The 27,280-nt window shown below is 38.5% G+C and overlaps 1 protein-coding gene across 6 annotated transcripts; it reads left to right on the top strand.

Moving 5' to 3' along the window:
• Nucleotides 1-11,901: 11,901 nt before the first annotated feature.
• Nucleotides 11,902-27,015, top strand: C9orf72 (C9orf72-SMCR8 complex subunit). 6 transcript variants are annotated; one of them, XM_041486391.1, is made up of 11 exons: nt 11,902-12,021; nt 13,503-13,988; nt 16,889-16,948; nt 17,859-17,954; nt 18,587-18,651; nt 19,460-19,532; nt 22,082-22,198; nt 22,914-23,149; nt 23,652-23,709; nt 24,200-24,309; nt 24,392-27,015. In XM_041486391.1, exons 2-11 carry the CDS (start codon nt 13,545-13,547, stop codon nt 24,576-24,578), a joined length of 1,446 nt encoding a protein of 481 aa, XP_041342325.1. In that variant the 5' UTR covers nt 11,902-12,021; nt 13,503-13,544; the 3' UTR covers nt 24,579-27,015. The 6 variants fall into 6 exon arrangements, with proteins under 6 accessions (XP_041342325.1, XP_041342326.1, XP_041342324.1 ...); XM_041486392.1 differs by lacking the exon at nt 11,902-12,021 and adding an exon at nt 12,028-12,510; XM_041486390.1 differs by lacking the exon at nt 11,902-12,021 and adding an exon at nt 12,028-12,996.
• Nucleotides 27,016-27,280: the final 265 nt, after the last annotated feature.

Below are 27,280 nucleotides of genomic sequence, written 5' to 3'. Positions count from 1 at the left end.
TGGTCCACCATGGACCTCCATAGGATGCAGGCAGCTCTCTAACCATGGTGTTCATGATGGGCTACAGAGGAATCTTCTCACAGAAGCCACCACCCCTATAGCTCCTGTGACACCAAACCTTTGCCATGCAAACCCAACACAAACTGCCCTAAAGAGCTGTCACTCACCTACCTCCCATATATCATCTTAGCAGCACTGCTGCTTCACACTCATTAGCGACAGGCATGTCACATGTTAACTGCTGCTACAGGTTTTGATTTCAATATTTATTTCAGTAAGAGATGAGCTCATTCCTTGCCACTTTTGGTATGTTTCTTGATAGAACACAGTAAAACATATGAAAAGGTGTCATTCACGAGTACTAGAATAGCATGAGGACTGAAGATTCAGCACGGCAGTGTGTTAAGTTTCTTAAAAAGTGTGTTATAACAGTAACCAATACAGAGCAATTGTCCTGTCCTGTTACAGTAGCCATGATGATTGATAGATTCCTTATATCTGTCTGTGAACAAGAAAACAACTTTCAAGATTTCTAAATTATTTTTAAGCAATGTTTGTAACCTTACATGCTGATTTGGAATAAAAAATGCAAAATTTAATCCTTGCTTCCAATATTTGAGTTTGCTTCCTCTGCCATTAATAAATCCTGAAAAAAAAAAAAAATCAACCAGTAGTGGGGAAAATGTGTTGCCTTTTTCCTTCATCAAATTCAATGCTTCTTTCAGTATTTTTAGCTTTGAATGTTATGAAAATAAAAATTACTCCATTTTTCCTCATTATATCTCTGGAAAGTGCCTATTCTTCAGCACCTGATCCTTAGTTCTAATATCTCATATTTCTCTTATGCATTTCTGCCCTGGAGGCCAGCTACTTGTCCTGCATTTTGGAAAGAAAGCAATTATTAACCTCATCAGTGAAGGTGCACAGACCTTACACTTTGCTTGAAGATTTAAGACATGTATGGGACAAATTCCTGTGGCATTAAGTGTTGCAGAAATGACAAATTCATGTCACTAAGCGCTCTTAGTGCCATATTTCTCGCTCACCAATTTTATTCCTCCCTGGATACATTATTATTTTTAGCTATTAATCCAAGCTACTCTCTCAGGCAAAACTTCCTCTGGAAGTTTTATAATTCTGCCAAATGGAGAGAAGAGAAACCCGGGTTTTATGTGTGTTTCCCTGTTTTTGAAGAGGAAACAATACTATATGTTCTTTGGTGTTTCAATCTGAGTATTTTCTTATATTTCCTAAATATGACCATTTGTTACACTTGATGTAGAACCTCAAGTGTAACCAGCCTTTAAATGAAAATTAGAGCTTAGTCTGAAACTGTTGATTGTTTTCAGCATCATCTAAAAGTACAAGTGCTTTTTTCAACACGGCAATGACACAAGGCCACATCAGTCCACTTTGAACAGGGTACATAGAACAGTAGCTTTAAAATGCCTAATAATCATTTAATAATCAAAGCAGAAAATTAATGGCATGCTTCCAGAAAAATGGACAAGAAAGTAAGTTCAAGATTCTTCAGTTCAAGATTAGAAAAACAGAAAGCAGACCATAGAATAATTTGTGTTCTTTACACCTTTTAAATGTTGGTATTTTTAACTGTCATGGACAATACCTCAGATTGTTAACATCAACAGGCAGCAGATAACCATAGACATAAAGGGTGAATGTCCAAAACTGAGCTTCTGAATTCTCAAGCACAGGTCTACCATTTCCTAGCTAAAACCTGTGTAGGCTTGTTGTAAAACATAAAAATACTCTGGATTAAACAAAAGTGACATGATTAAATCCTGCAATAAAGAAAGGCATGTGCCACACCACAAGGCAAACTCCTCAACTTAAAGGCAGATCACATGTGTTTCTGCATATATTCACATGAAGAAAAGCAGGTTTATAAAATAGGAAAAAGGGGAAAGTCCTTGAAAATGCAGCCAAAAAAAGAGCTCTGAGGTGTTTAGGGATTTGGCCAATGACACTCATGATCAGTAACTGTAAGGATCAGAATAGCACAAAATCAACACTTTCCCCCAGCTCTCCAGGACCAACAGCAATCTTCCCAAGAGAAGAGAGAAGTTAAGACTGGGTGAATGTTACTTTTAGAATGGGTGTATGTGTGAAGTTGATAATGGTGCGACTACCACCAGTTTTTAAAACTTCAGTATCACAAAACATACTGTTTTTTTCATCATGCTTGTAATGAAAATACATTAAATACATGAATATAATACATTAAATACATAAAAGTAAAGCAGAAATAAAACATCTAATAAAAATGCCTTACTAGGTTATGTAGACAGAAGCTTCTGTGAGACACAAATCTACCATAACCCACTCAAAGTTTAACCAGTCAACCAACAATTAAAACAAATATTTGATGAATCATGTTTTTTCAGAATCTCTTAGAAAGACTGTGTAATATTTCAACATACCAAAGAAGATAATCAAGCCTGAAATATAAGGACAGAGAAAATCAATATTGAAGTCAAGATGGAATGCCAGAGAAGTATCTGTTACCAAGCTTTGCTTGCAAGATTTCAGAGCAGGATCAATTAAACAAGGTGCAGAAAGATTCCAAATCTTTTGTCCAGTGAAAATAATCATACACATTATAAGACAGTGTTGAATTGTACCCACATTGTTGTTCTAAGATAAAGTTGTCATTGACAGCTGCAGTCAACATCCTGCACTGCCTCAAGGCAAGGTTGTCCTCTCCTGCAAATCTAAAGGAAATTTTGCCACTGATCCCAGTGGAAGTAAAAGGCAATGTAGAGAATGAAAAAAGATACAGCAAAATAAAAACATCTCCAACACCGATATATTTCTGCAGCCCTCACTTGTTGAGGTGAACACCTCATGTATGGAGACACAAGGTTTGATTCTATGTTTCTCAGAAGACTGATTTATTATCTTATATATTATACTAAAATGCTACATTAAAACTATACTAAAAGAGCAGAGAGAAAAGAAAGATCAGAAGGCTACAAAGAACAAGAATAGAATAGAATGCATTACAAAATCCTGTGACTGCTCACAGCCTCAGTACAGGTGGCTGTGATTGGTCATCAATTGAAAACAATCCACATGGGCTAATGGAAGATGCACCTGTTACATTCCACAGTAGCAGATAGTTATTGCTTATATTTCTTTCTTGAGACCCTCAGCTCTCAGAAGGGAAAAATCCTAGGAAAGGATTTTTAATAAAATATCATAGCTACACTCATTGGTATTCAAGGTTTGCCTGCATATTGTGTCACCGTTTCATTTAACTGTATAAGACGAATGAGTAGCTGGTATCATTTAAGTATCATGAAATCCTATTTATATTTCTAAACTGACACCATACACTACTCAGAAGTTTTTACACATAGCTCAGAGGGCTTGCTAAATGCATTTGATGTGATTGCTAGCCAGTTCTGTGGGTGCTTGAAGAAACAGTCACTTTCAGTTGTCTTAGAATCTATGCAGCCTGCAGACACTTCATCATGCATGGCTTGCACTTACCATCCAGAGAGACTCTCCTTCCAGCTGACTATAATAAAGTGCTGAGCTGTATTTGGATGTTAACTACTTTCCCATATGGAAAGGCTATGTCACTCAGAACTACCATGATCCTAAGAAACCATTGTGCCTCTTCTCTGCTCAGCGTGTGTAGGACTGGCTCCTCGGTTACGTGCAGCTCTGGGAAATTCAAATGTAGTATTTGTGCTGGAGTTGCACACAGTGATGGTAGCAAGGTGATAGGACAGGGTTGCTGGATGATAAGACAAGTCTGCTGGATGATCAAGTATACAAGCAAGTGAGCCACAAGGGAATGCCAAAGGCGGCTGTTCCTCACTGCCTTGCTGTCTAGCTGAATATACAACTATCCCTCAGTGAAGAACGGCTGCCATTTTCTGCTTACAAATAACTGCTGGGGGTAGGTTCCCCGTGTCTTGTGGATCTAGGAAGACTTGAATACACACTTTGAGTCTGGCTAAGTAGTGAAATATACTTCTTTGGCCTTGGAGCTGCAGGAAAACAGCAGTAGTAATTTTGTTCTGCTCAAGATGAGGAACAAAGAAGTTTACATATCTAAGAGTCCATATAAATACTCTGCATGAAATCCAGTTGAAAAGTCTTCTGACACACAGATGGAAAAGCAGCAGAGAGATAAATATGCTGCTCTAACAATACACGAATTTTGGGTGCCATATTTTTGTTAGACTTAGAAGCCAGATTCTTCGACACCTGTAAAGGTCTCAATAATAACAACAGAATTGTGGGGATTAAAATGAGCTAGCAGTAAGACAATAAAGCCAAATAAACAGCTTGATAGACTAGCTCAACATTTACAACTTCATGAACTCATGATCACCCTTCAACAGCTGCCATTTCAGGTGCAGAACTAGTATCACTGAGACTCTTTCAAAGTATTTCAACCAAAGAATTACACGTTCAAAACACTATCAGAGCAACAAAAAGACATTTTCTAGCTTGTGGAACATCCTGAACAGGAAGTCCTGGCTATAGTTTGTTTTGTTCTAGAAATAGGAACACTGAAATCAGTAGTAGAGACAGACTACCTGACTTAGCCATACAGCATTGGTAGCAGTAAGGCCATCTTCAATCAGTTTTGGGGACTTTAATAGAGAATGTACACACACCTGAAAAGAAGGAATGACTAGAACTCTAAGTATGTGTGGAAGTGTTTTCCATCTGGAAATCAAAGCAACAGTATCCTTTATCCAAAGTGTAATACTGTCCTGGTTCCAAGGTTACATGCTGTATTTTTACTCTTATAATGCCTTCTGCATTATAAATTGAAATACATTTAAATGTATGGCAAGTCATAAATATACAATCAGGACAGAATTTGGCTCTTCCAAATCATCATCCTTTCAGCTACAAACCATCTTTCTAAGGTTAATTCTGTTCTCAGGTATCAAAGAGCAAGTCTGAGAATGAGTCCTGGGATGCTTGTGAGGGCCCTCTTCTTGTTCCGACAGCCAGGTAACAAGAAAGGATCAGATAGGGACATCAGTGTAACAGTGAATGTGAATGGGACAACCAAAACTCTCAGGGGGTGTTCATCCAAGACTGATAATGCAAAAGATTAAGATAACAATCAGATGGATTAAATGGTAATCAAGCAATTAACAGAGACTTTGGCGGGGAAAAAAATCCCGTTAAAAAGCAATATAAAAACCGCAAAAACATTTGCAGCAGTGGAGACAGCAGCTGCTGATGCTGGGCAGACAGAGCAGCCTCACTGAAGGGCACTGCTGGGCACTTGCACCCTCTTTCTGTGGAGGACATAGGGGAGGGAACTCGCATAGGCATGTGCCTATAGGACCTCGCAGGGGGCTTCCTCAGTGGCTTGGCAGTCTGAGCTGCAGGGGTGAAACAGGCGAAAGTGAAATAAGCTGCGCCCTGGGGTTCATCATTCCATGAGTATGGTCATCCTGTGTGAAGCACATAGATACTATCAAAAGACTGTTATGCCAGCTCTGATGTGTTGTGATACTAAGAATATATAGGTGTAGCCAAGGTAACAACTGAAAACCAAATGGCTTCTTGTTGTAAAAACACTGAAAAGGGGGTGTGTAACAGTTGGCAATTTAATCAAGTTGACTGAGTAGAGAAAATTGTAACTACGGAGAATTTTGCAGAATTGCCTGCTTTTGGAGACAGTTGCAACCTTGGCTGACATCAAAGCAAATTTTAGCACTGGGTCTAAAACTGGACTACACTAGGAGAAATCTACTGGCTGCTTCCAAGCTTGGAACTGATCTTCAGTGACCCCTGAGGAAACCTGTCTGTCCTTCCTTGACCTCTAGCTTACATGAAGTCTTACAGAACTTCAGATTTGCAGCAATGTATTTTGGTGACACCAGGAAGACCTAGAAAAGCTGAACAGAATAGCAGTGCCATCAGAACCCTGCTTCTTTCTCTCAGCATAGATATTGACTTCAGAAACTTCCTACCATTTTCCCTGGAAAAACCTCTGAGTACTAACTCAAGATACTACATTGGAAGACCTTTTACCTATGTTAGTCTTGTTACTCAGCTACCAATCAGTTTCTGCTGACTATCCAGTGTCTGACCCACTCCAAAGATAAAACGGAACCAGGATCTTGCCATGCTACTCAAGAGTGTACAGTAATATATTAAATATTATGATGGTAATTTTGTAATACATTACATACTTCCTCCAGAAACAAGATGTATTCTTTGCATGTAGCATGATACAATAACATCTCTGGCAGCAGCAAGGGACAGGCCTTTGAAAGCAGTGACCTCCTTTCAAGTAGAAATGACATTGGAAAGAATGAAGTAGAAAATCAGTGTTTTTAATAAGTGCATACTTCAATATTCTGTTGAAAGCAGAAGAAGACCTTCAAGTACAGAAATGCCATGTTTCAAAAGTTTTTATGTTTGAGAGTATGAAAATGCTATGCATCCATGAAAATAACTGTGCAAGGTATTGCAAAAGATGTGATTTTTTTATTCAAAACATGAAAGAACTAAAGTGTCTATTTTCAGTTTTAGTATGAATATCTTTGTGTTTCAAAAAAATAAGTATTTTCTACCTTTCCTGACTTCCTTTCTTCATCAATAAAAGCACGAGTATATGCACAAACAGTAGAATATAAAAAGTTTCCATCAAACATCACACTTCCTGATAAATCCTCTGCAGCCTACCTGATTATGAAAAACGTGCATTTTTTTAGCATAGTCGGTTCAATGATGGCAAGTACTTGGTCTGTTTTGCTACCCAAAATTCAAGAGAGCCTTTTATGGCAGCTGGAAGGTCCATGAGAGTACTTCACACTCCCCTACTCAGTGGTACATGAAGGCTAATGCACTCACATAGAAGATTTTAAAACATCTCCCAAATATGACTATCCTAATAGAGTAGTACTGGGCCATTTTCCTAAGTTTTGGAGAAAAGGACAAGATTTCCTCCTTAAAACCCCTTGCTGCTGGCAATCAGCTTATCCATGGTAAAATGCAGGGACTATCTACCACCTTTGAAAATAGCGTGCTCCCACAGATTTTTATCAAGACATATCAGAGTCTACCCCAGTAAGAGAAGTAAAACTCTATAGAAGAAGTGAAAATGAGGAGGAAGTGGTTTATGTTGTGGTCCTAATAAGCAGTGCTGCTGTAGTTTCTCTGGCCTTCTTCCTTTGTAACATGTATTGAAGAAGCTTTCTGTTGTTTTCCCAGCATCTTTCATACTTGAAAATTTCCCAAAATACACATCTCCAATTTTAAGATATGGTCTTGGGTTACAACCAATTTTGTTTCATTGTTAGATCAACAGGATATAATGACATAAGCTTGCTTCTGTATAACATTACTCCCACGGTTAGGTTTGCCTGCCTAAATACCCAAACAAAACAGAAACTCTTTTAAACCTCTGTAGAGGTTTAAACAGGTAAGGCTGATCTGTCATAGAGCTAAGTTATATTGTCACACAAATATTAATACAGAAGAAAAAGGAGAGAGGGAATACTCATCTGGAGTTGGGAAGAAGTCAGACCAGATGAGACAAACTGTTTTCAATAGGTTTGTGAATTTAGAATTTATAGAAATCTGCTGTGTAACTGCATCTGAATAATGCCTTTATTTGAAAAATACACTCAGCACAGAAGCTTGATTAATAAAAACTACCTTTAGCTAAGATCTTACTGCTAGAATAAACTTGGGTTTCTTACTTTGGGTAAGTATATCTGAGAGATATACATACCACATGACCTTATCTCTTATTTATCAGAAATATCATGTCTATTTCCACTTTCCAGCTAAACTCTTCATGGATAATTGTATATTTTCTTTGACATAATTTATTATCTTACTGAGACAGCTCTCTCCATCAGCAGTGCTAGAATGAAACAACACAGCTGGTTATATCCTGGGATGAATTCTCCTTTTCTTCAGTTTTGTAATTTATTTATTTATTCCTAACTGATGATGCAGAAATATCATGTGGATTCCACATTATTTTTGCCAAGTCAAAATTACTCTAGTGGTTAGTATAGCAGATCCTGTCTTGCCGTGATTTAAAAACAAGTCTGGAATCAAGAAAACACTTGGAACTCACATGACCACTGACCCATCACAAATAGCATCACCAGTTTCTTTACACGTTTCTAATTGATGGTAGGCACCTTTTAAGACACTGATTTTGATTTTCAATTTTTTTTAATTTCTGGCAGCTGAAGAGGAATTGTCAGTGTGAGTTCAGCAGTCAAGAAAGAGTTAACTATCTTTACTGCCTAAATCCATAGTCTGTCACTCCAGCCTGCACAAAGCTGAACTGCTGTTGTGCAAAAGTTAGTGACATCTGTTCAGAGGAAGACCACTGTTCCCTGAGCTCCAATACAGCTATTTGCTAAAAGTTCTTTTTTCACATACGTGCTTTCTCCCACCACCTATTTATATACATCTTTTGTAGCAGTTTTATCAGTCATGAGGGCTTGAAGATATAACACTTTTCTTTAGGGGATCAAATCACTCTTTCCATGTGTGTAACAATCATGGCAGGGAGGGGAAAGAGAGTCCTCTTAAAATGAAATACCTCAGCAATTCAAAATTCTGTATCCTTAAATTGTATTTGAAAATTGTTATCTTCAACTGAGTGGCTCTGTAATTTCAAGCTGCTTTCTGTAATTAATGGGTCTCTACACTGTCATGCCTGTGCATTTAGTGACGGTGCTGGAACAGGTTGCCCAGAGGTTGTGAATTCTCCCTCACTGGAAATATTCAGGAACCATCTGGACACAATCCTGTGCCATGTGCTTTGGGATGACCCTGCTTGACCAGGGAGGTTGAACCAGATGACCCACTGTGGTCCCTTCCAATCTGACCCATTCTGTGATCAGCAAAGTACTAACATAATGACAGCAATCTGGGATAGCACCACTCAGACACAAACAACTGGTGAGGGGCAGCTAGAATCAATGCCAGAAGTTCTGTGTAATCAATTTATATTCACAGGTCAAGCTCAAATTTGCATAGGTCCCAGTACTTACCAAAGGCAGTGTTTCTAAGAACAAGTTAAAACTACTGACAAGAGACTCAATGAACATGCAGTGAGAGTGCAAACACACTTCACTGGTTTTAACGTGAATGTGAAACAGCCGTAAACCATAAACCAGAACTACTGAGGAAAAGCCCATCATTCACCTCTTATAAGAAAGAATAGCTGGGGATAGCGGAGTGCAAGCTTTGTTTTTTCAAAAATCTGCCTTGATGTTGCTCATATGTACATAAAGTGTAATCTCAGCACTGATACCTGTACTACCACTGAGTGCCCCTGTTTCTTGATGCCTCAACCAACTGTTCCCATTTGCTGTCTTTTACCTTGGACATTAATTTTTTGCCAATCTGCTCTTCATTACAGTAAAATTATATTTCTTCAACAACATTTTTATGAAGTGATGCAAGCCTGCAGTGTCTGACTGCATGCATGGTTTCACTGAAGCAGGGCAGCTAGGAAACACCACATTTCCCTGATTTTACCCCACCAGGCTGAGCAGTTGAATTCCACTATATATTTTATTTCTTTCCCTTTTCGCCTATGTACTCCCTTATTCTAAAGCATTAAGTCATGATGATGATTCAAGTTGCCATACTAAAACCACAAATAAAATTGTGATGTGTTTTCACTCGAGCTCAGTGCCTGAGCTTGTTTTCATCTTCTGTGTTGCATATTCTCTAATTTCTGTGCAGATGTGCAGCATTAGGTTTCATAGCCACATGTATTCTCTGTCAGGGGAAAAATAACTGGTTGTACTGCAGCCTGTCACTTATCTCATGTCTCCACAAAAGGCACCTGCAGAAATATTGTTAAGTCTCTTCAGATTATATGCAATGAGACTGTGACTCTCTTCTCCATGAGAAGTATTCAACAGTGAAGGAAAAGAAAAAGACACCCACCATAGTGCTAATAGACAGAAATTTCACACTGCCAACACTATCACCACAGCACTTACACAACTCATCTATAACTTTGAGAAAAAAATAAAGGACTTCTAATTCATTATTATGTTTCTTTGGGTAGAACACGATGATTTCACTTTAAATGTAGAATTCTCAAGGCAATGGGAATACTTATAATGGGAAAACGGATACAAGAATACTAACTGCCTTAGGGAAGGCTACACGACAATCCAGTTACAAAATGATGACAACCCTTACATCTTCATTTCTGAAGTTATTCAATATCATTACTGATTTAATACCAATTGCGTTATTTTCACTGTACAGCTTGGCGTCTACAACTGCATGATAATCAATTTACACTAAAGACACAAACCCTTTTTTAATGAACTGCATATATTACCATTTAGACAAGAGGTCACTAGTGAAATGCCAGTTTATCGTCCAATCTTTGTATTAAATAAATTAAATAGCAGTAACTTTTCAAACTAGTTTAATTCCATTATTCCTCCAAGCTTTTCTGTAATGGTTACACAAATTAGGTCTGGGGTTTTTTTTTTTTTTTTTTTTTTGGGGGTTTTTTTTGTTTTTTTTTTTTTGGTTTTTTTTTTGGGTTTTTTTTTTTTTTTTGTTTGTTTTGTTTTGTTTTTTACTGGAGCTTTGCTTCTCAGAAATAAAAATTACAATCCAACACACAGACATAAGTAATTTCATGTTTCAGCATGTTTTTAAATTCATTAATTAAAGTAATCTAAAAGGCAAATTTTAGCTGGCTGAAGACTATATTTTTCAATGCTATTCAATAGACTATCATTAAATGGATTTTTACAGGCTTGCCAGGGAGGTCACGGAGTGTCTCTGGTGACATTCAAGACCCACCAGGACACGTTCCTGTGTAACCTGCTCTAGATGACCCTGCCTGAGTAGGGAGACTGGGTAGGATCATCTCCAGAGGTCCCTTCCAACCCTAATGATTTTGTGAATTTTGAGGTGAGTGGTTTTAGTGATTAAAGTTGGAGGGTATGAATAAAAAAAAAATCCCACTTCAGGTCTCTTGTGTCCTATTAAGACTTCCTATATGGGCCTGTTCAAGCTGCCAAAGACACAAGTCCCCAGGGTACTTCCCAATACAACCTCAGGGTACTTCAGGATACTCCTATTTTCTACGCTGTAAATAAATAAATGCCTCTAATACATGGCTGTGGTTTTTTCGATCATAGAACCATAGAATATTAAAGGATTGGAAAGGACCTTAAAGATTATGCAGTTCCACTCCTCCACCCACGGCCAGGGACACCTCCCACTACACCAGCTGGTCAAGGCCTTATCCAGTCTGGCTTTGAACATTGCCAGGGATGGGGCATCCACAGCTTCTCTGGGCAGCTTGTTCCTGTGTCTCACCACCCTCACAGTAAAGCATTTCTTCCCAATATGTAACCCTTTGAATTTGTACCCACTCCTCCTTGTCGCGTCACTACAATTCCTAATGACGAGCTCCTCTCTGGCTTTCCCGCAGGCCCAGGACAGGACTGCTAATTAAGAGGACTACAGGCACTCACCACGTACCTGCAGCACTACACCAAACCCGCTCACCTTCACCATTCGGCACGCTCTATCTTTGGATACCAACCCAAATCCGTCATTACCAACTTCCTCTTTTAGGCCTAAAAGCCCTTCCATAAATTGTGCCGGATGCTCCCAGCACAATGCAGTTCCGTCTTTTGCCTTCCTCCACAAACTACACCGGGTTGGGCCTGTTCCCTTCCATGTGACCCGCCAGTGCGAGCCACTCCCCGCGCCAGGGATGCACCGGCACGGCTTCCCCTGTCCGGAGAGTCACCCCGGCTCGGCTCCCGGCAGCTCGGCCCGGGGCGGTCACCCCGGCACAGTCGCACCGGCACGGCTTCCCCTGTCCGGAGAGCCACCCCGGCTCGGCTCCCCGCGGCTCGGCTCCCCGCGGCTCGGCCCGGGGCGGTCACCCCGGCTCAGTCGCACCGGCCCGGGGCGGTGCCGCGCCTGCGGAGCCCGCCGCGAGCGGCAGGGGCGGGGCGGCGCAGGCGCGGGGCAGAGGCCGGAGCCGAGGTGAGGCGGGCGCGGGGCCGGGGCGGCGGGGCTGTGTCAGTGCCGGGGATGGTGTTAGCGTGTTAGCGGCCTCTCTGCTTCGCGGGGAAAGGAGTGGGGCCATCCCGCAGCTGCCTCCCCGCCGCCTCCCCGAGAGGTTCAGACCACATCCGGACGGTGCGACACGGGCCTGATCCGGGCCGGCAGCGAGGAGGTGCCGCAGCCGCCGAGGTGCAGCGGCCGCGGTGGAGAGACGGTGTGAAAGCGAGCCTCTGGTCAGCCCGTGGGTGCAGGGGGTCGGTAGGGGTGGCTGACGCCGTGTCTTCCCTGAAAATCGTAAAGTCACGGTGTCAGATGGCCAAGGCAGATGGCCTTGGCTTCCCGGCTGCCGCTCGGGCGGGGCCCTGGCTGCCTCCTGAGAAGAAGCCGGCGCGAAAGAGATTTTACACTTCTGCTATGAGGTGATAAATAAATAAATAAATAAATAAGAACTTCAGATACGGAGCTCTGGTGAGTTAGCTGCGGTAGTGAGGTGTGTGTTCCCGCTCTGTTGGTCCTGGGTGGAATTCCCTGTGGCTGGCATCTGGAGTGCTGCAGGCAGAAAGGAAAGGAAGGTTGCCCAACTGCTCATGAGGGGTTTTCCTCATTATGGGTGGGTTCTAGCTGTTACAGTTTTATGTCCTTGGTTGAATTTATTTGCAAACTTTTTTTATTTCATATCTTCCTGTGACTTTTGTCTTAACTTTTCGGGAAGATGGAACTTCCTGTTGGCTTCTACAGCGTCATCAGAATGGGGAAGCTGTAGAATTGGTGGAAACAGCTAGAGAAGATGTTCAGGGATTGTGTCCACACAAGATAAGAAGTTATCTGTCAATATATTCTATAAAGTGCTGAGCACTTGTATCATAACATCCTGCATATGATGTAAAGATTAGATTTATTGTGTCAGTTTTTGTACACAAGCTGCACGTTGTGCAGGTTCATCATATTTCTATAGTGAGTAAAGGGCATTTGAGGTCTGACTAATGATTGTAAAGCATGCCACTTTTGTATGTGAAACATACATATGTATATATACAAACTTCCTTCCTGAATGAAGTCTATGATGAAATCTCAGGTGAAGAAGCCAGATTGCCTCTTGAAAGTGTCATTTGGAAATAAAAGAATTGTGGAAAGACTTTGATTGGAAGGAACCTTAAAGATGATGTAGTTCCAATGCCCTGGCTCTGGGCAGGCATACCATCCCACTAAATAGTGTTGCTTGGTGCTCCATCCAGCCTGGCCTTGAGCATTGCCAGGTTGTGGGCATCCACTTCTCTGGGCAACTTTTTCCAGTGCATCACCACCATCACGGTAAAGAATTACTTCCTAACATCTAATCTAAATATTTCCTGTCTTGGTTTCAAACAAGTCCTAACACTATCTGCCCAGGTAAAAAGAAGATGAAATAATTATGAGGGCTGTTCTAACATTTTTCCTACAATTTTTTCTTTTTTTTTTAGGTAATGTAAGTATTTTAGTTAGACAAGAGAGAGGAAGCAGGCATGTCAGCTCTTTGTCCACCACCATCTCCTGCAGTTGCTAAGACAGAGATCTCTTTGAATGGCGAGTCACCATTATTAGCTGCCACTTTTGCTTACTGGGACAATATTCTTGGCCCCCGAGTGCGGCACATTTGGGCTCCAAAGACAGAACAGGTACTTCTCAGTGACGGTGAAATAACTTTTCTTGCTAACCACACCCTGAATGGAGAAATACTTCGGAATGCAGAAAGTGGCGCAATAGATGTGAAGTTCTTTGTTTTGGCCGAAAAAAGAGTAATCATTGTGTCATTAATCTTTGATGGAAACTGGAACGGAGACAGAAGCACATATGGACTATCAATTATACTTCCACAAAGTGAACTTGGTTTCTACCTGCCACTTCACAGAGTGTGCGTGGATAGGTTAACACATATTATAAGGAAAGGAAGGATATGGATGCATAAGGTAAGTTTATTGTTCTTTACTTAAAATAGTTGTTAGATTGTCTTTGTGCAGAAGCAGAAATTGAGATGCTGTTATGTGAGGTCCAGAGACACAAAATCAGAAAAGGCAGGTCTCTATACAGTTTTGAAGGTTAAAAATTATCTGATTATAAATCAGCAAATTCAAGGCTGGGATTTTTAGCCACGGGATTATCCTGGTGATACTGTATAGCCTTTATGAGACTGTGTAGTTGAAAGAGGTTTCCTGTGCAGTTTTTATCTCTTATGAATTTCATACAAATTGTTGCTTTTAATTGTGTTAATTTTTGTGTTTAATCTAGGTATAATTGTAAATTTACTGTGTTGGTTCCTTGTTGAGGTTCAGAAAAGGGAACTGATACAATGAATCTTCCCAATCCTGTTACATGTTTATTTTAAAAAAAGAGGGTGTTAACAAACAGTTTGTCAGGACTTAAACTGTGTAGAACCAAAGGGAGATCTGCAAAAGTACTTCTGCTTCAGTCCAAGTATTTCTACTCCTGAAACTCAAAAAGGAAGACATGCTAAATTTTCTTAAGCACTGGAACTCTGACGTTTGGGTAAAGCATAGATAGTTCCTTATTAAGTGAAATCTTTTATGTATTTTTCTTGAAACTAAATAACAGTTAATGGTAAAAATTAAAATTTTTGTCATCTTTATGGAGTTCAAGCTGTCTTAGAGCAGTACAGTGCCCATCAGCTGTAATGAATATGGTGATGCACATTTGTCTGGTACCTTCTGTTCTGAAAACCGTAGTCAACATGCTTTAAATATACTCTTTGAGTGCTCTTATCTGAACTAATTACAGAAATAACAAGCTGATATTATTTTTGTGGTGATGTTTCCTTTTTGCTGTATTGCCTGATTATGGCCGGTAGTGCTTTCTGAAACACTGGCTTTTCATAGTTTCTGGGGTTTATTTTTTAGAGGAAGGATAGTACATAAAGTTCTTTCTCAATATAGTAGAAACACAAATATTTAATGCCTTATCCAGTCTTTAAAAACCCTCTTAGATGTTAGTGGTTTTAATGTAAGTGAATGCTGTATCATGTTCCTGATTACATTTCTTCTTTCATTTAGTGTCCTCTGCACTGACTTCTAATGAGAGTGGTCAAATAAGAATTATCCATCCATTTTTAGCTGTAAAACATTTTCACAGTTTTTAGATACTGCTCCATACAAGTATGTTTTCACAGTAGAAGTGACCTTCAAGCGGCATAGAGAATGATTTTTTTCTTTAAACAGGTAGCTCAGCTGAATTAGCTGAGACAGCAGTACATTCTGAATTCTGAATTTTTTTTTTTTTTTTTTTGTCAGGGACAGCACAGATCCCTCCATATATCTACAGTTTTTCAGTCCAATTCAGAAAAGAGAAAACTGTGTGGAAAATGTAGATTAAAATTTAGGCATGATTTGTAGAATAATCATAACTATGATAATAAGTTAAAACAGCTTCATTCTGTAGTTTGCATTTTGAGGCATTTTAGCAGCTATGGTTGCATACAGCAAATAAAAAAAATTATCAAGTCCTATCTAAACTGTATCTGTTCTGATGCTCTAACAGTTGTGAATATTAGCTCGCATTACTTCTGTGTAGAGCCAGACAACATTTCCAGCTAGACTTAAGATCAGAACAGCCTTTTGAACTCAAGAATTAGGAGAAACATGGAGCAGTGTTCAGACTGGCAAAGAAAGACAGGCAACTCTGAGCAAGTCATCAATAGGGGATTAGAAACCCCATTCACCTACTCCAATTTATGCTTTGTATGTTTGTCTAATACTTTTCAACTGTTATATTTTTGAAAAGAAGTGGCTTACACCATTTGTTCAGTCTTATCTTCAAGAAGACTGAGTTTTTTTAAATGATTGTCAAGGATGTCTGCCTTCTCTGACTGAAGGGTGGAGGTGCCCTGAAGGAATCTGCCTTGTTCCAGTGTTGTTTTTCATTGGTGCTTCTTTTAGATGGTTAGAAAACTTTTATTGCTGTTTGAGGGCAAACTACTTTAGCTTATTCCCTATTCATCTGCTCAAAAAAACCTCTTGCAAACTCTTTTCACACTTGAAGTTGATTAACTCTGAGTAGGTCAGTCACAAGAAACTAATGATTAACCAATAAAAATGCAATAACCTGTCAGCATCTAGCAAAATGTATCATTAGTTCTCCCACCATCTGTTATTTTGTGTGGCTTGTATTGATGCTCCAGCGATTAATGCCAAATCCTCTTTGTGAATAATAACTTCATACCCATTGTGAGTTCATTTTAAATGCAGTTTGCTATTTAGCTGCTGATGAGTCTGTTTTCAGAGTTTTGTTCATTTCAGGCCTCTTGTACATTGTTTTGTATACTCTGAGGTTTCATGTCTCCTGTACTTTGTTATAAAACGATGTTTTGAAGACTTGTAAGTGCCCTAAGGGGTGGGAGGAAAAAAAGTCTTTTGTTTCCCACCCTCCCCAGTCAAATAGTTTTCCTCATTCTGAAGATCTTATTTTTCTCCTCTTGTGTCAGGAATCCTCAATCTATACTGTATCCATCTGAAAATAAAAATCCATACATAAAGTGGAATTCTTCACCATAATCTGATCATCTGTCATTTTCTTGATCTGTAATAATGAAAATGTTTTGACATTGTCATCGAACCCTTCCTTTCCTGCCCAGACAAGGAGATGTGCAGTGGAGGGCAGAGCAGGGAGTGTTGATCTGTGTTGCATGACATCACTTCCTCCTAAAGTCAACTCTGTAAAAGAAAAAGTACTTGAACATCAAAATTTGAATGTAAGAAGCTTTACTCTGCAGGGAAGAAACTGTACTGACTGACTGGTATGTGCATACATACATGAACAAATGCCAGAGCGTTTATATTTAACTGCTTCTCTTGCTCAGGAGAGGCAAGAACATTTCCAGAAGATTGTCTTGGAAGGAACAGAAAGAATGGAGGATCAGGTAAGGGCCATCTGGTGGATGCATATGGCACACCATTACAAAAACATTTGACTGCCTCTGATGACTGTAGAAGTTGCTGTTGCTTCTTATTTTTGGGATCTGGGAGGATGCATTAGACTGTCTAATAATGTGACATGCTCACTAGGCAAAGTTTCTGAAGACAGGATGATGGCAGCTGTGATCAAATTAAAGGAAATTACATTTCATCACTTTAGGGATAAAGTAGAAATTTGTGAAGAATATTACCTTTCAGAAAAGGAAACTTATTAACTTGAACTTGAAGCTCTGTAAAGGTAGCAGCTTTCATAGAGTTATGCTAGCCTCCTATCAAGGTTGTTTTTCCATTAGGTTAGGCTTAGATTTACAGGAGCATACGGAGTCTGTCATGTTGAAATGTTCTTGGAGACTTAATGGATGAGACTGTGAAAAGAATTTGATTTCTGAAACTCTAAATATGAGACTGTGGCTTCCTTTTCTTGTGATAGATAAGTCAGGAATTTTTTTTTATGTTAATGAGTAATATGCCTGGTTTTGATTTCCAGTTGTTGTTATAAGATCAGACTTGCGTGTAAAATGCTTAACAATGATTGCACATAACATAGTATGATCAGATTATCTCACATCAAATACTTGTTGTCTAGGCCAATGAAAACTGATGCTGAAAATTAGCATAAGACCCAGATACACATATTATGATGTTGATGATGTTGAGAAGCCAAATATATGTTTTCAGTTTATAATTATTGATGAGCAAAACCCAAGAAGTCTGTGCATCAATTTCTGCTCATACTACCCTTCCAAGCAGTAGGAAGTTAGGATACTTTGCCTATAATACTGCAAGTTCATGTTAGTAGTAACTTCTAATACTACCCAATGTGCTTTTACTTCAAGCAACTTATTTATTATTTAGGGTCAGAGCATCATTCCAATGCTGACGGGAGAAGTCATTCCTGTAATGGAACTTCTTTCATCTATGAAATCACACAGTGTTCCAGAAGAAATAGATGTAAGTTCTTGATTTATTTTTAATCTGAATTTTAGAAAAGTGACTTTCTTCCTCTGGATGAAACATAGCTTCTGGCCTTTACTGTGGTACTCACTTTGCCAGAGAAAATGCCCATTTTCCTAAATTCTTGTACACTTCTATTGCTTCACATCAAGTTCTCCTAAGTGGTGTAATGTATGGCAGTTTTTTTATGGTCACCACTTAGCAAAATTGACTATACAGGATGATGTCCTTGTACAAATGGAAAGTCAGTTTGATGCAGACCAAAGTGAATGGGCAGATTAATGGATTTGATGTTGATACCTGTTTCAGCGCATTGTAGTGTTCTCATGGAAGAAGTAGAAGTTACACAACATGCACTAATCTAAAGTATTCTGGACACTTTTTACAGAAAAAAAAAGCCACTAGGAGAAACCTGACTTGTGGCTGTTGAAGATTTCATAATCAAGTGACTTTCTCATTTTCAAAATGTTTTATCTGAAGACAGGTCTTAAGAGTATGATTTTTGGGGAAGCCTTACAACTTAACTTAAATAGTTTCCAAACAGTTCCCATGTATCAAAGCAAAAATCAATTAATTGGAAGGTGATCAGATCCTTGTCTAACTTCTGTTTATATTTACTTGCATTTCAGATAAGTGACACAGTGCTAAATGATGATGACATTGGGGATAGTTGCCATGAAGGCTTTCTCCTCAAGTATGAAATTCAGTTTTAATTTATGCTGTCGTAAAATGATTTAAATTTGTGTATGCATCTAAGTGTATATATCTGCATGTGCATGTGAACATGGATTGGAATAGATTTCTGTATAGGAGGGGGAATAATGACATGTATTTGGCTTTTTTGAGATTTTTGTCAATAAAACGTTATAAAATTTCTGTCATTTTAAAAGAATGGTGCTGGGCTAATAGCTGCATTTCTGTAGACTCTCTTCTCACAGGATTATTTGTTTGATAGTTGAATTCCTATCAAATACATGTTTTTCTTTGATATCTACATTAAATTTAATAATACTCTAAGTCTTTGCATTTTTTTTGAATAGCAAAAAACCTGGGTTGTGCATAAACTCTAAATAAGAGTCCTTAATGGTTTGGCATATAGCATGCTTATTGTTGAGTTGTGTATTTTTCTTTTTCCCCTGTTTTTAATTTTTAAGTGGAAATATTTGAACTTGAGAGCAACTTGGTCTCTTCCTGTGGGGTAATGTATTTAATAGGTTTTAACTGATGTTCTGTTACCTTTCATTGTATCTCCTGCATAACTGCATTCATATATGTAGTGCTTGGTGCCATCTATTTATACACCATCACATGTGCTTCCAATACTGGAAAAAACCCTGAACTTTTGGATTTCAGCAGTAACCTATGCTGCTTTTAAAGTCCTATGGTTATGGGCATGTAGGCTATATTTATACTTGAAACACTACTCTTCTTGTAAAGGTGACAATTGTTTCATTTGAAAAATCTGATTAAATGTATTAACCTGTGTCTGTTTTTACTTGCAGTGCAATTAGTTCACACCTGCAGACCTGTGGTTGTTCTGTAGTCGTAGGAAGCAGTGCAGAAAAAGTTAATAAGGTAACATACTTCCTAATAAACTGAACTTAAATGCTGATTATTAGGAGTGTTACTTGGAACAAAGTTAATCTATAAACGTTCTTGAGGCTGAAGAAGGAAGGAGTACTATTGTCTGGCTATCTTCAGTTGACTGGTCTAGCAGAAAAGAATTCTGCCAGAAAATTGCCTTTCAGAAAAGAATTCTGCCAGAAAATTTCTGACAACTACAAGAAAACCGATATATTTAACTGATACAGTACATAAATGAGTGGTAAATGAGTCCGAGCTTTTAAAATCAGGTTTTTTTACTTAAAATACACAAATTAAAGAGACCTGACTGGCTTGTCCATTTCAGCTATGTCATAGAATCACAGAATGATCAAACTTGGAAGAGACTTTTAAGGTCATCCAGTCCAACCATCCACCTGGCACTGCCACTGTAACCCCTAAACCACTCAACCACATCACCCAGCACCAGATCCAGATGCCTCTTAAACACATCCAGGTATGGCATCTCCACCACCTCCCTGGGAAACCTATTCCAGTGCCTGACAGCTAACAGTGAATTTTTTTTTTAATAATAATTAATCTGAATTTCCCCTGTCTCATTTTAAGACCATTTCCTCTTGTCCTCTCACTGCAAGCACAGCAGAGACTGGAAATGCAGGAGAGACTGGTCCTCACCTCACTGCACGCACCTTTCAGGGAGCTGTAGAGAGTGATAAGGTCACCTGAGCCTCCTTTTCTCAAGACTAAATAGCCATTCCTCTTAAGACATGTTTTCTAGTCCTTTCATGAGCCTTGTTGCTTTTCTCTGGACACACTCCAGCACTTCAGTGTCCTTTTTGAAGCAAGAGGCCCAGAAGTAAAGACGCCATTTGAGCTGTGGCCTCATGAGAATCAAGTACAAGGGGACAAGCACTGCCCTTGTCCTGCTGGCCACAGTGTCCTGCTGATACTGGCCAGGATGCCTTTGGCCTTCGTCATTACCTGGGCATACTGCTCGCTCGTTTCAGCTGGCTGTCAACCAGCACACCCCAGAATGACTCTGCCCCCAGCCTGTAGTGCTGCATGGGGTTGTTGTAACCCAAGCAGAACCCAGCACTTGGTCTTTTTGCACCTCATGCAGTTTGTCCTTGACCCATTGAGCAAGTCCGTCTGATCAGGTCTCTCTGCAGAGCCTTCCTACCTTTAAGCAGATCAACACTCCTGCACAGCTTGGTGTCATCTGCAAACTGACTGAGGGTGCGCTCAATCCCCACATCCAGATCATCAGTAAAGATGTTGATTATGATCAAGCCCAGAGCTAGGCTGTGGGGAACACTGGTAGTAGTGCATATACAGACAATACCTATACCATTGGGTATTGTCTGTATGCTCTTAAACAATTAGTGTCTCCATAATTTCTCCTGCACTGGCAGTAAAGAGGTTTCTGTGTCATGAGCTGCTTGTGTTTTGTGGAACGTTTGTCTATTTCTTCAATGTGAATATATGAATATATATAATGTTATATATGTACACGTATATGCTATATATAATACAAGAGGAAATGCTTGAAGCTTAAGTAGTTATAAATAACTTATGGATCATTTAATAGTTAGTAAAAAGGATCTAATGTCTAAATGGTTATGAATGTGTAAAATAATATATCAATATGCTAGACACTATAGGAAAAAACAGTGTAAAAGAATGTGAGCCTCAAGATACATCCAGGGTAAATGTCATAAATTAATTCTACACATGTTCTTATCAGCAGCATGCTCCTTATGTCACAGTACAACTCTTCTGAAGTAACTGCTTTCTTAATAGCATATTATTTCAGCTTGCCTCAAAGTAAAAAAAACCACTTGTGGCATATTGTGACAAAAAGCCTCAGTCAGAAATTATGTTGTCATTGTTTTAGGTACTGCAGAAACACGTTGTGCAAGGAGAACCTTTTCAAATACATTACAGACACAGATAAGACACCACAGGTTAAGACTGAAAGATGAGCAGAATGGAATATGTGTTGTATTTGGAGTGATTACTTGCAGCTATTTCAGCTCAGAAGTTTGAAGATGTGTGATGAAGTACCTGTGTTCATTGTAGTAGAGAGTTTAAGGAAATTACTGAGGAAATAAGCATCGGTGCTTATTTACAAAATTGACTGCGCCTGATTTGAGACAATAACTGCTATTTTAATATGGAATGAACAAATTAAGAGGCCTGAAAGGCTAGGAAAGTAAACACTGTAATTCATGTTTATTAAAAGAAAGATGTAGAAGACAAAAATGATTTGTTCTACATAATTGGGTAAAAAACAAACTTGGTTACAAGAATGTGTAGAATTTTTTCATCATTGGCAAGAAGTTGGAGTAGTGTGGCTTACAGCGCCAGTAATTTAAAAAAAAAGTAAAAGTAAGCATGTCACTGTTCTGTGGCCTTTCATAAAGTTTTGGCTTTTATAATAAACGTGGTGAATTCTTTTGTTCATAATTTGAAATGCCTAATACAAGGCATTTCAATACACAGTCTAGTCAGACTTATTTCCTTACATTTTCATGCTTTTCAAACTATTCTTTTTAATGCAGATTGTGAGAACGTTGTGCCTGTTTCTCACACCATCTGAGCGGAAGTGTTCCAGACTCTGTAGAAGTGAGTCCTCTTTCAAATATGAGTCAGGACTTTTTGTTCAAGGCTTACTCAAAGTAAGTATGCTTAGGAAAGTTCTTTTCTTCAGTAGTTTAAGAACATTCTTCAATGTGTGTTTTTGCATATGATATGCACACATACACACATTCACGTTCAAAAACACGTGTCGTTGTCCCTTGATGTCATTTTTTCTGGTGTTGTAACTTTCCTTGTAATTATCTTCATGTTGAAATTCCAAGCCAGTCTTTTCTATGACACATTTGTTTCTTGAGGATTGTTCAGAATCGTTCCAGTACTTTGAGGTACAATAATAATACACTTTTGTCTGCCTGAGGCTAGAATTCCAAAAGTCATTTAAGTTTTTGTGTTTTAACAAAGCCAAGGAAGAACAGTCATATCAGGCCTGGAGTTTCCAAGTATTTTAAACAGTCTGTAGCAGTGGGTGAAGATGACTAGAAAAATAATGCTTCTTGCTCTAGTAAGCAGTCTGAACTTATCAGTCAATTACAATACTATAATGCTAATGGGTTCACAAAACCAGGTGATGCAATACTTTAATACACAGGTCACCTCAGTACCTGTTTTCACCTTTTTGTTAAGGAAATCATCCAGTATTAAGGAATTATTACTGCAATACAACCACCAGTTGTCCCAAACAAAATACATATGAACAAATGGGTTATAAAATGTAGGCATGATGTTTTAATATTGTTTTGTCCCAGTATAGCTTCGCGTTTTTAACTAAAACAGGGATTTTTTCCACTAAAATAGGATGCAACAGGAAGCTTTGTGTTGCCCTTCCGTCAAGTAATGTATGCCCCATACCCTACTACACATATAGATGTTGATGTCAATACCGTGAAGCAGATGCCCCCTTGTCATGAACACATCTATAACCAACGACGCTACATGAGATCTGAACTGACAGCATTTTGGAGAGCTAATTCAGATGAAGAAATGTCTCAAGATCATATTATCCACACAGATGAGAGTTTCACACCTGATTTGTACGTATTCTTCTTACATCTCACAAAGTTACTTGATTCATGATAAGAGTATACAGTATAGAGCCTACTTGCTAATAAAGTACATGGAGCTTCTTAAAAGGAAAAAAAAACTTATTGAGTTCTGGTATTTACACTTGTTTTGGCAGAATTTACCAGGTCCTTCAGTAGTTTTATTATATCAAATACTATTGAAATTAATTCTCAGTTACAATTCTGACCATGTCATATAAATTTTATTGCGTGTTTTAATTAGAGATATAATAGAGATAAGTGTATTTGACAGAGACCAGTGGCTTTTCTGGATTTAGTTCATTTCATCTGAGTGCTTTAAAATTCTGTGTTATTTTTAAAAATACTAGAATTATCATTTACTACAATTTTAAATTCACTTTTAATTTCAACCAGACTATCAACAGTAATGCTACTGCTGTGTTCAACTCCTAGAAGGTTAATATCCCTTACTGGCATTAACTCACACATTTGTTCATTTTCTTTTCTACAGAAATGTCTTTCAAGACATCGTTCATAGAGATACATTAGTAAAAGCCTTCCTGGATCAGGTAATTGTTGTTTTTTTCAGAAAAAAAAAGAAACACAGTTCAGTACTTTGACCCCTAATAACAGATAATTTAACACAAATACATCCTTTAATGGTTTGGTAGCTTTTCCTCATACTACTGCTGTGATTCTTCTCTACATAAGTAGAAAGAAAAATATTGATGTAAAACTGAAACCCCTGCTTAAGTGTGAAAAACAAGGGATATTTTTTATTGCTTTGCAGCAGTGTCTACAATTACAGTATTGAAAAAACTACCTGACCAGGAATAATTTCAGATAACTATCCAAACAGAATTGCAATACAGCTTCATTTATTGTATCTGAGCAGATAGAAAACATAAAAAGCATGCTGACTATGTACAAATCTGTTGTTTGCCTGCTTTGCTATAAAGAAGGGTATCTTATGTATATATGCAACGTTTCTTTATTTTCCAGATTCTTGAAATGATTCTTGAACTTCCATGTCTATCTAATATTCTTAATTTTTAACAGATCTTTCACCTGAAGCCTGGCTTGTCTCTAAGGAGTACTTTCCTTGCACAATTTCTGCTAGTCCTTCACAGAAAAGCCTTAACTTTAATAAAGTACATAGAGGATGACACGTAAGTGAACAGATGATGGAAAGCAGATTTAGAGAAACTTATTTTGTTCTTTTTTAAAACACATGTTTTTGTTTCCTTGCAGGCAAAAAGGCAAAAAACCTTTTAAGTCTCTTCGTAGCTTAAAGATAGATCTTGACTTGACAGCAGAGGGCGATCTTAACATAATAATGGCTTTGGCTGAGAAGATTAAACCAGGTTTACACTCCTTTATCTTTGGGAGGCCGTTCTACACTAGTGTACAAGAACGTGACATGCTCATGACATTTTAAAGTCTTCCCTGCATCTGATATTGCAGTCCTGCAGAGCACGAAATCTGTCAGTGGGACCCCCAAACTGGTGACAAGCATTGTCTGCTGAGGGTGAAGCATCAGGAGCACAGTAACACTGAGATGTGTCTCAAGCAGTAAGGGTCTTGTTAGAGGGAATTTCAGCTTTGTTAGATAAGCATGATTTTAACTAATTGATCTCTTCTGCGTGTTTTTTTTTAATTGTAAGTGCTACCAGATGTTTGTGTGTTTTTTTAGTTGTTAGTGTTACCAGAGGTTCCTTGGCCATATTGGCTTAGGGGATAAATTTGGATATGTTTTGGTGTATGATGAAAGGAAGCATTTTAATTCTTATTCCCAAGAAACTTCTTCCAGGTGTGTGTCAGATTTTCCCTGTTCTGCTGTGTCAGTATTTTGAGTGTTTCCACAAAAAACAGTATATATGTCCTCACTAACCATGGAGGTTGCAGAAAATGCGCCTTCAAAAGTTTCAGAGGTATTGAAACTTGTTGTGTATGTGGTGCAAATCTTAAATACGACTTTTACTCATCTGCCTCTTTTAACACTACTGCCTTCTTCCTTTAGAGCATTTAAACATGTTTGCAGTTTTTAATATAAGTGCTATTTCTGAGTGCAGACCATTGATTATTTGCAGCTTAAATAGCAGTATGTTGCACATTGGAATTAGATTTTTACTCGAGCAGCTTTGTGCATGTAAGTGCCAGCCAGGATACTCTGTTCATATATTTCTGGACTGTCCTGCAGTGGAGTCAGTGATCCTGGTCAGTGATCCCGGTCAGTGATCAGCTGAGGTCTTTCAAAACACAAAATAGAAGACTCATGTCCTTCCACAGGAGTTGTCAGTCCTTCTGTGTGTAAACTGCTACTAGTAGTTGCACTGTCAGTTTCCATGAGGCTCATAGAATCATTTAGAATGGAAAAGACCTTCAAGATCATTGAGTCCAACCATTAACCCAGAACTGCCAGGTCCACCTATAAACCTAAGTACCTAAGTACCACGTCTATGCATTTTTGGAACTCTTCCAGGGACGGTGATTCCAGTGACCACTTTCTGGGCAGATTGTTTCAATCTGTGACAAAATATTCAGATTAAAGTATTAGACCCTTCCAAAGAACATCAAGATGATAGCTGAGGTAAAAAATAAAACAGTATTTTTTTTTTCATTTACGTCACCATTAATATATTTAGTAATCCTTAATTTAGAGACGTGCACGGCTATTAACTAATGTGATTAGCATTTTAGTAAGTTAACTCTAGTCATTAAGCTTACCTATCTTCTTCTTTAAGCTTAGCATATCTCCAACTTAGCTTGAAAATCAAAACACATTTTGTATTGGTATGTCTCAATATTTCTTTCTCAGTAGCATGTAGAGCAGTGCAGTGTCGGGTGAATCCAGACTTTTTTATTTACCCAGAAATGAGAGGTGTATCTGTACTGCACATTGTTGTATCTCTGCTCTTTTTGGACAAGTATAAGAATTTCTCTGTGTTGTGTTTCAGCATAAAGTCATAACTCAATATTTATTGAAAAGGGAAAGAGCTGCACTGACTGGAGAAGCCGTGGCTGCTTTATTGCTTACCTTGTTTATAGATCTCCTTTGTAAATAGGTTTCTGTTTCCAAAATAGCTTTTTAGTATTACTTCCATGCAGTGTGGCAGAAAAGTTAGAAGTTAGATTTACATTTTTCCTGAAATGTCTAATACTCAGATTATAAAAGAAACACTGTCCTTTATTTAGATGCCCAAAATTCCCTTACATTTCCTAAAAGACAAAGATTCTCTATCAAATGTTTAGAGCCTCTAAAAGCTGTGAAATTGAGCCCCATCTGCGCACCATTTTTGTGAGTTTGCATCACCAGTGTTACCAGGTTGCAAAAGAACTGACATTTTGTGCAGCCATCTTTTTGCAGTACATGCATGTAGAACTCTTGCAGCAAGCTTGGTGATTCATCAGAGGAACTTGTCAGAATTACATCAGTTACTTGTGCTGAGATTCTGTTTGTCATTCTATCACTGCTGTTCCCTTCTGTGTTTTCAATCTAGACATTAGAACCTGAATGTGCTTAAGTTGTTACTCTCACCGGAAAGAAATGTAATAAACACTGCCAAAACTTCTAATGTAGAAGTTGTGTCAAAATACAAGAGCTTTAAATCTGTTGCTGAAATTAATCCTTTCAGCTTGATAAGCATTGGAAACTCAACACTGACACTACTAACAGTGAAGCTTTTGTTTACTGAAGATTCTGTTACTTTTTGAAGTTACTAAAAACTGGAAATTCAATTGCTACTTTTGTTGCACAGCTGTCACAAGTGCAGAATGTGTAGTGAAGTACATTGTTAAATGCATCTGCATGTTGTGTTGTAAATCTAGCTCAGGAAACAAAGTAATAAAATTCATGCACAATTTTTGGACTTTAATTGTTGCTGATTTTTTTCACAGAATTTCTGCTTTGTATCTAAAAGCATAATTATATTTTATGCTTTGAATTAAAGAAGAAACCTTTCTTCCTTGTTAAATTAAGTTATTCTTGGATGTTGCTGTCACTGATGAAAGTCACATGTTGTTTAGTTCTTTCATTTCTGTTAAGGACTTAGTCATTTCAAGCTGAGACCAGTGGGACTTGCTATGCCTCTGATGTACTCAGTTATGAATTTCAAAAACTTTAAAACCCACAGGTGAGAG

Source organism: Pyrgilauda ruficollis, unplaced genomic scaffold (genome assembly GCF_017590135.1).
Source record: "Pyrgilauda ruficollis isolate IOZ18807 unplaced genomic scaffold, ASM1759013v1 scaffold76, whole genome shotgun sequence".
Classification (NCBI taxonomy): domain Eukaryota; kingdom Metazoa; phylum Chordata; class Aves; order Passeriformes; family Passeridae; genus Pyrgilauda; species Pyrgilauda ruficollis.
The sequence above is the reverse complement of the archived record's forward strand: the minus strand, read 5'-3'. Positions and strand labels throughout refer to the sequence as shown.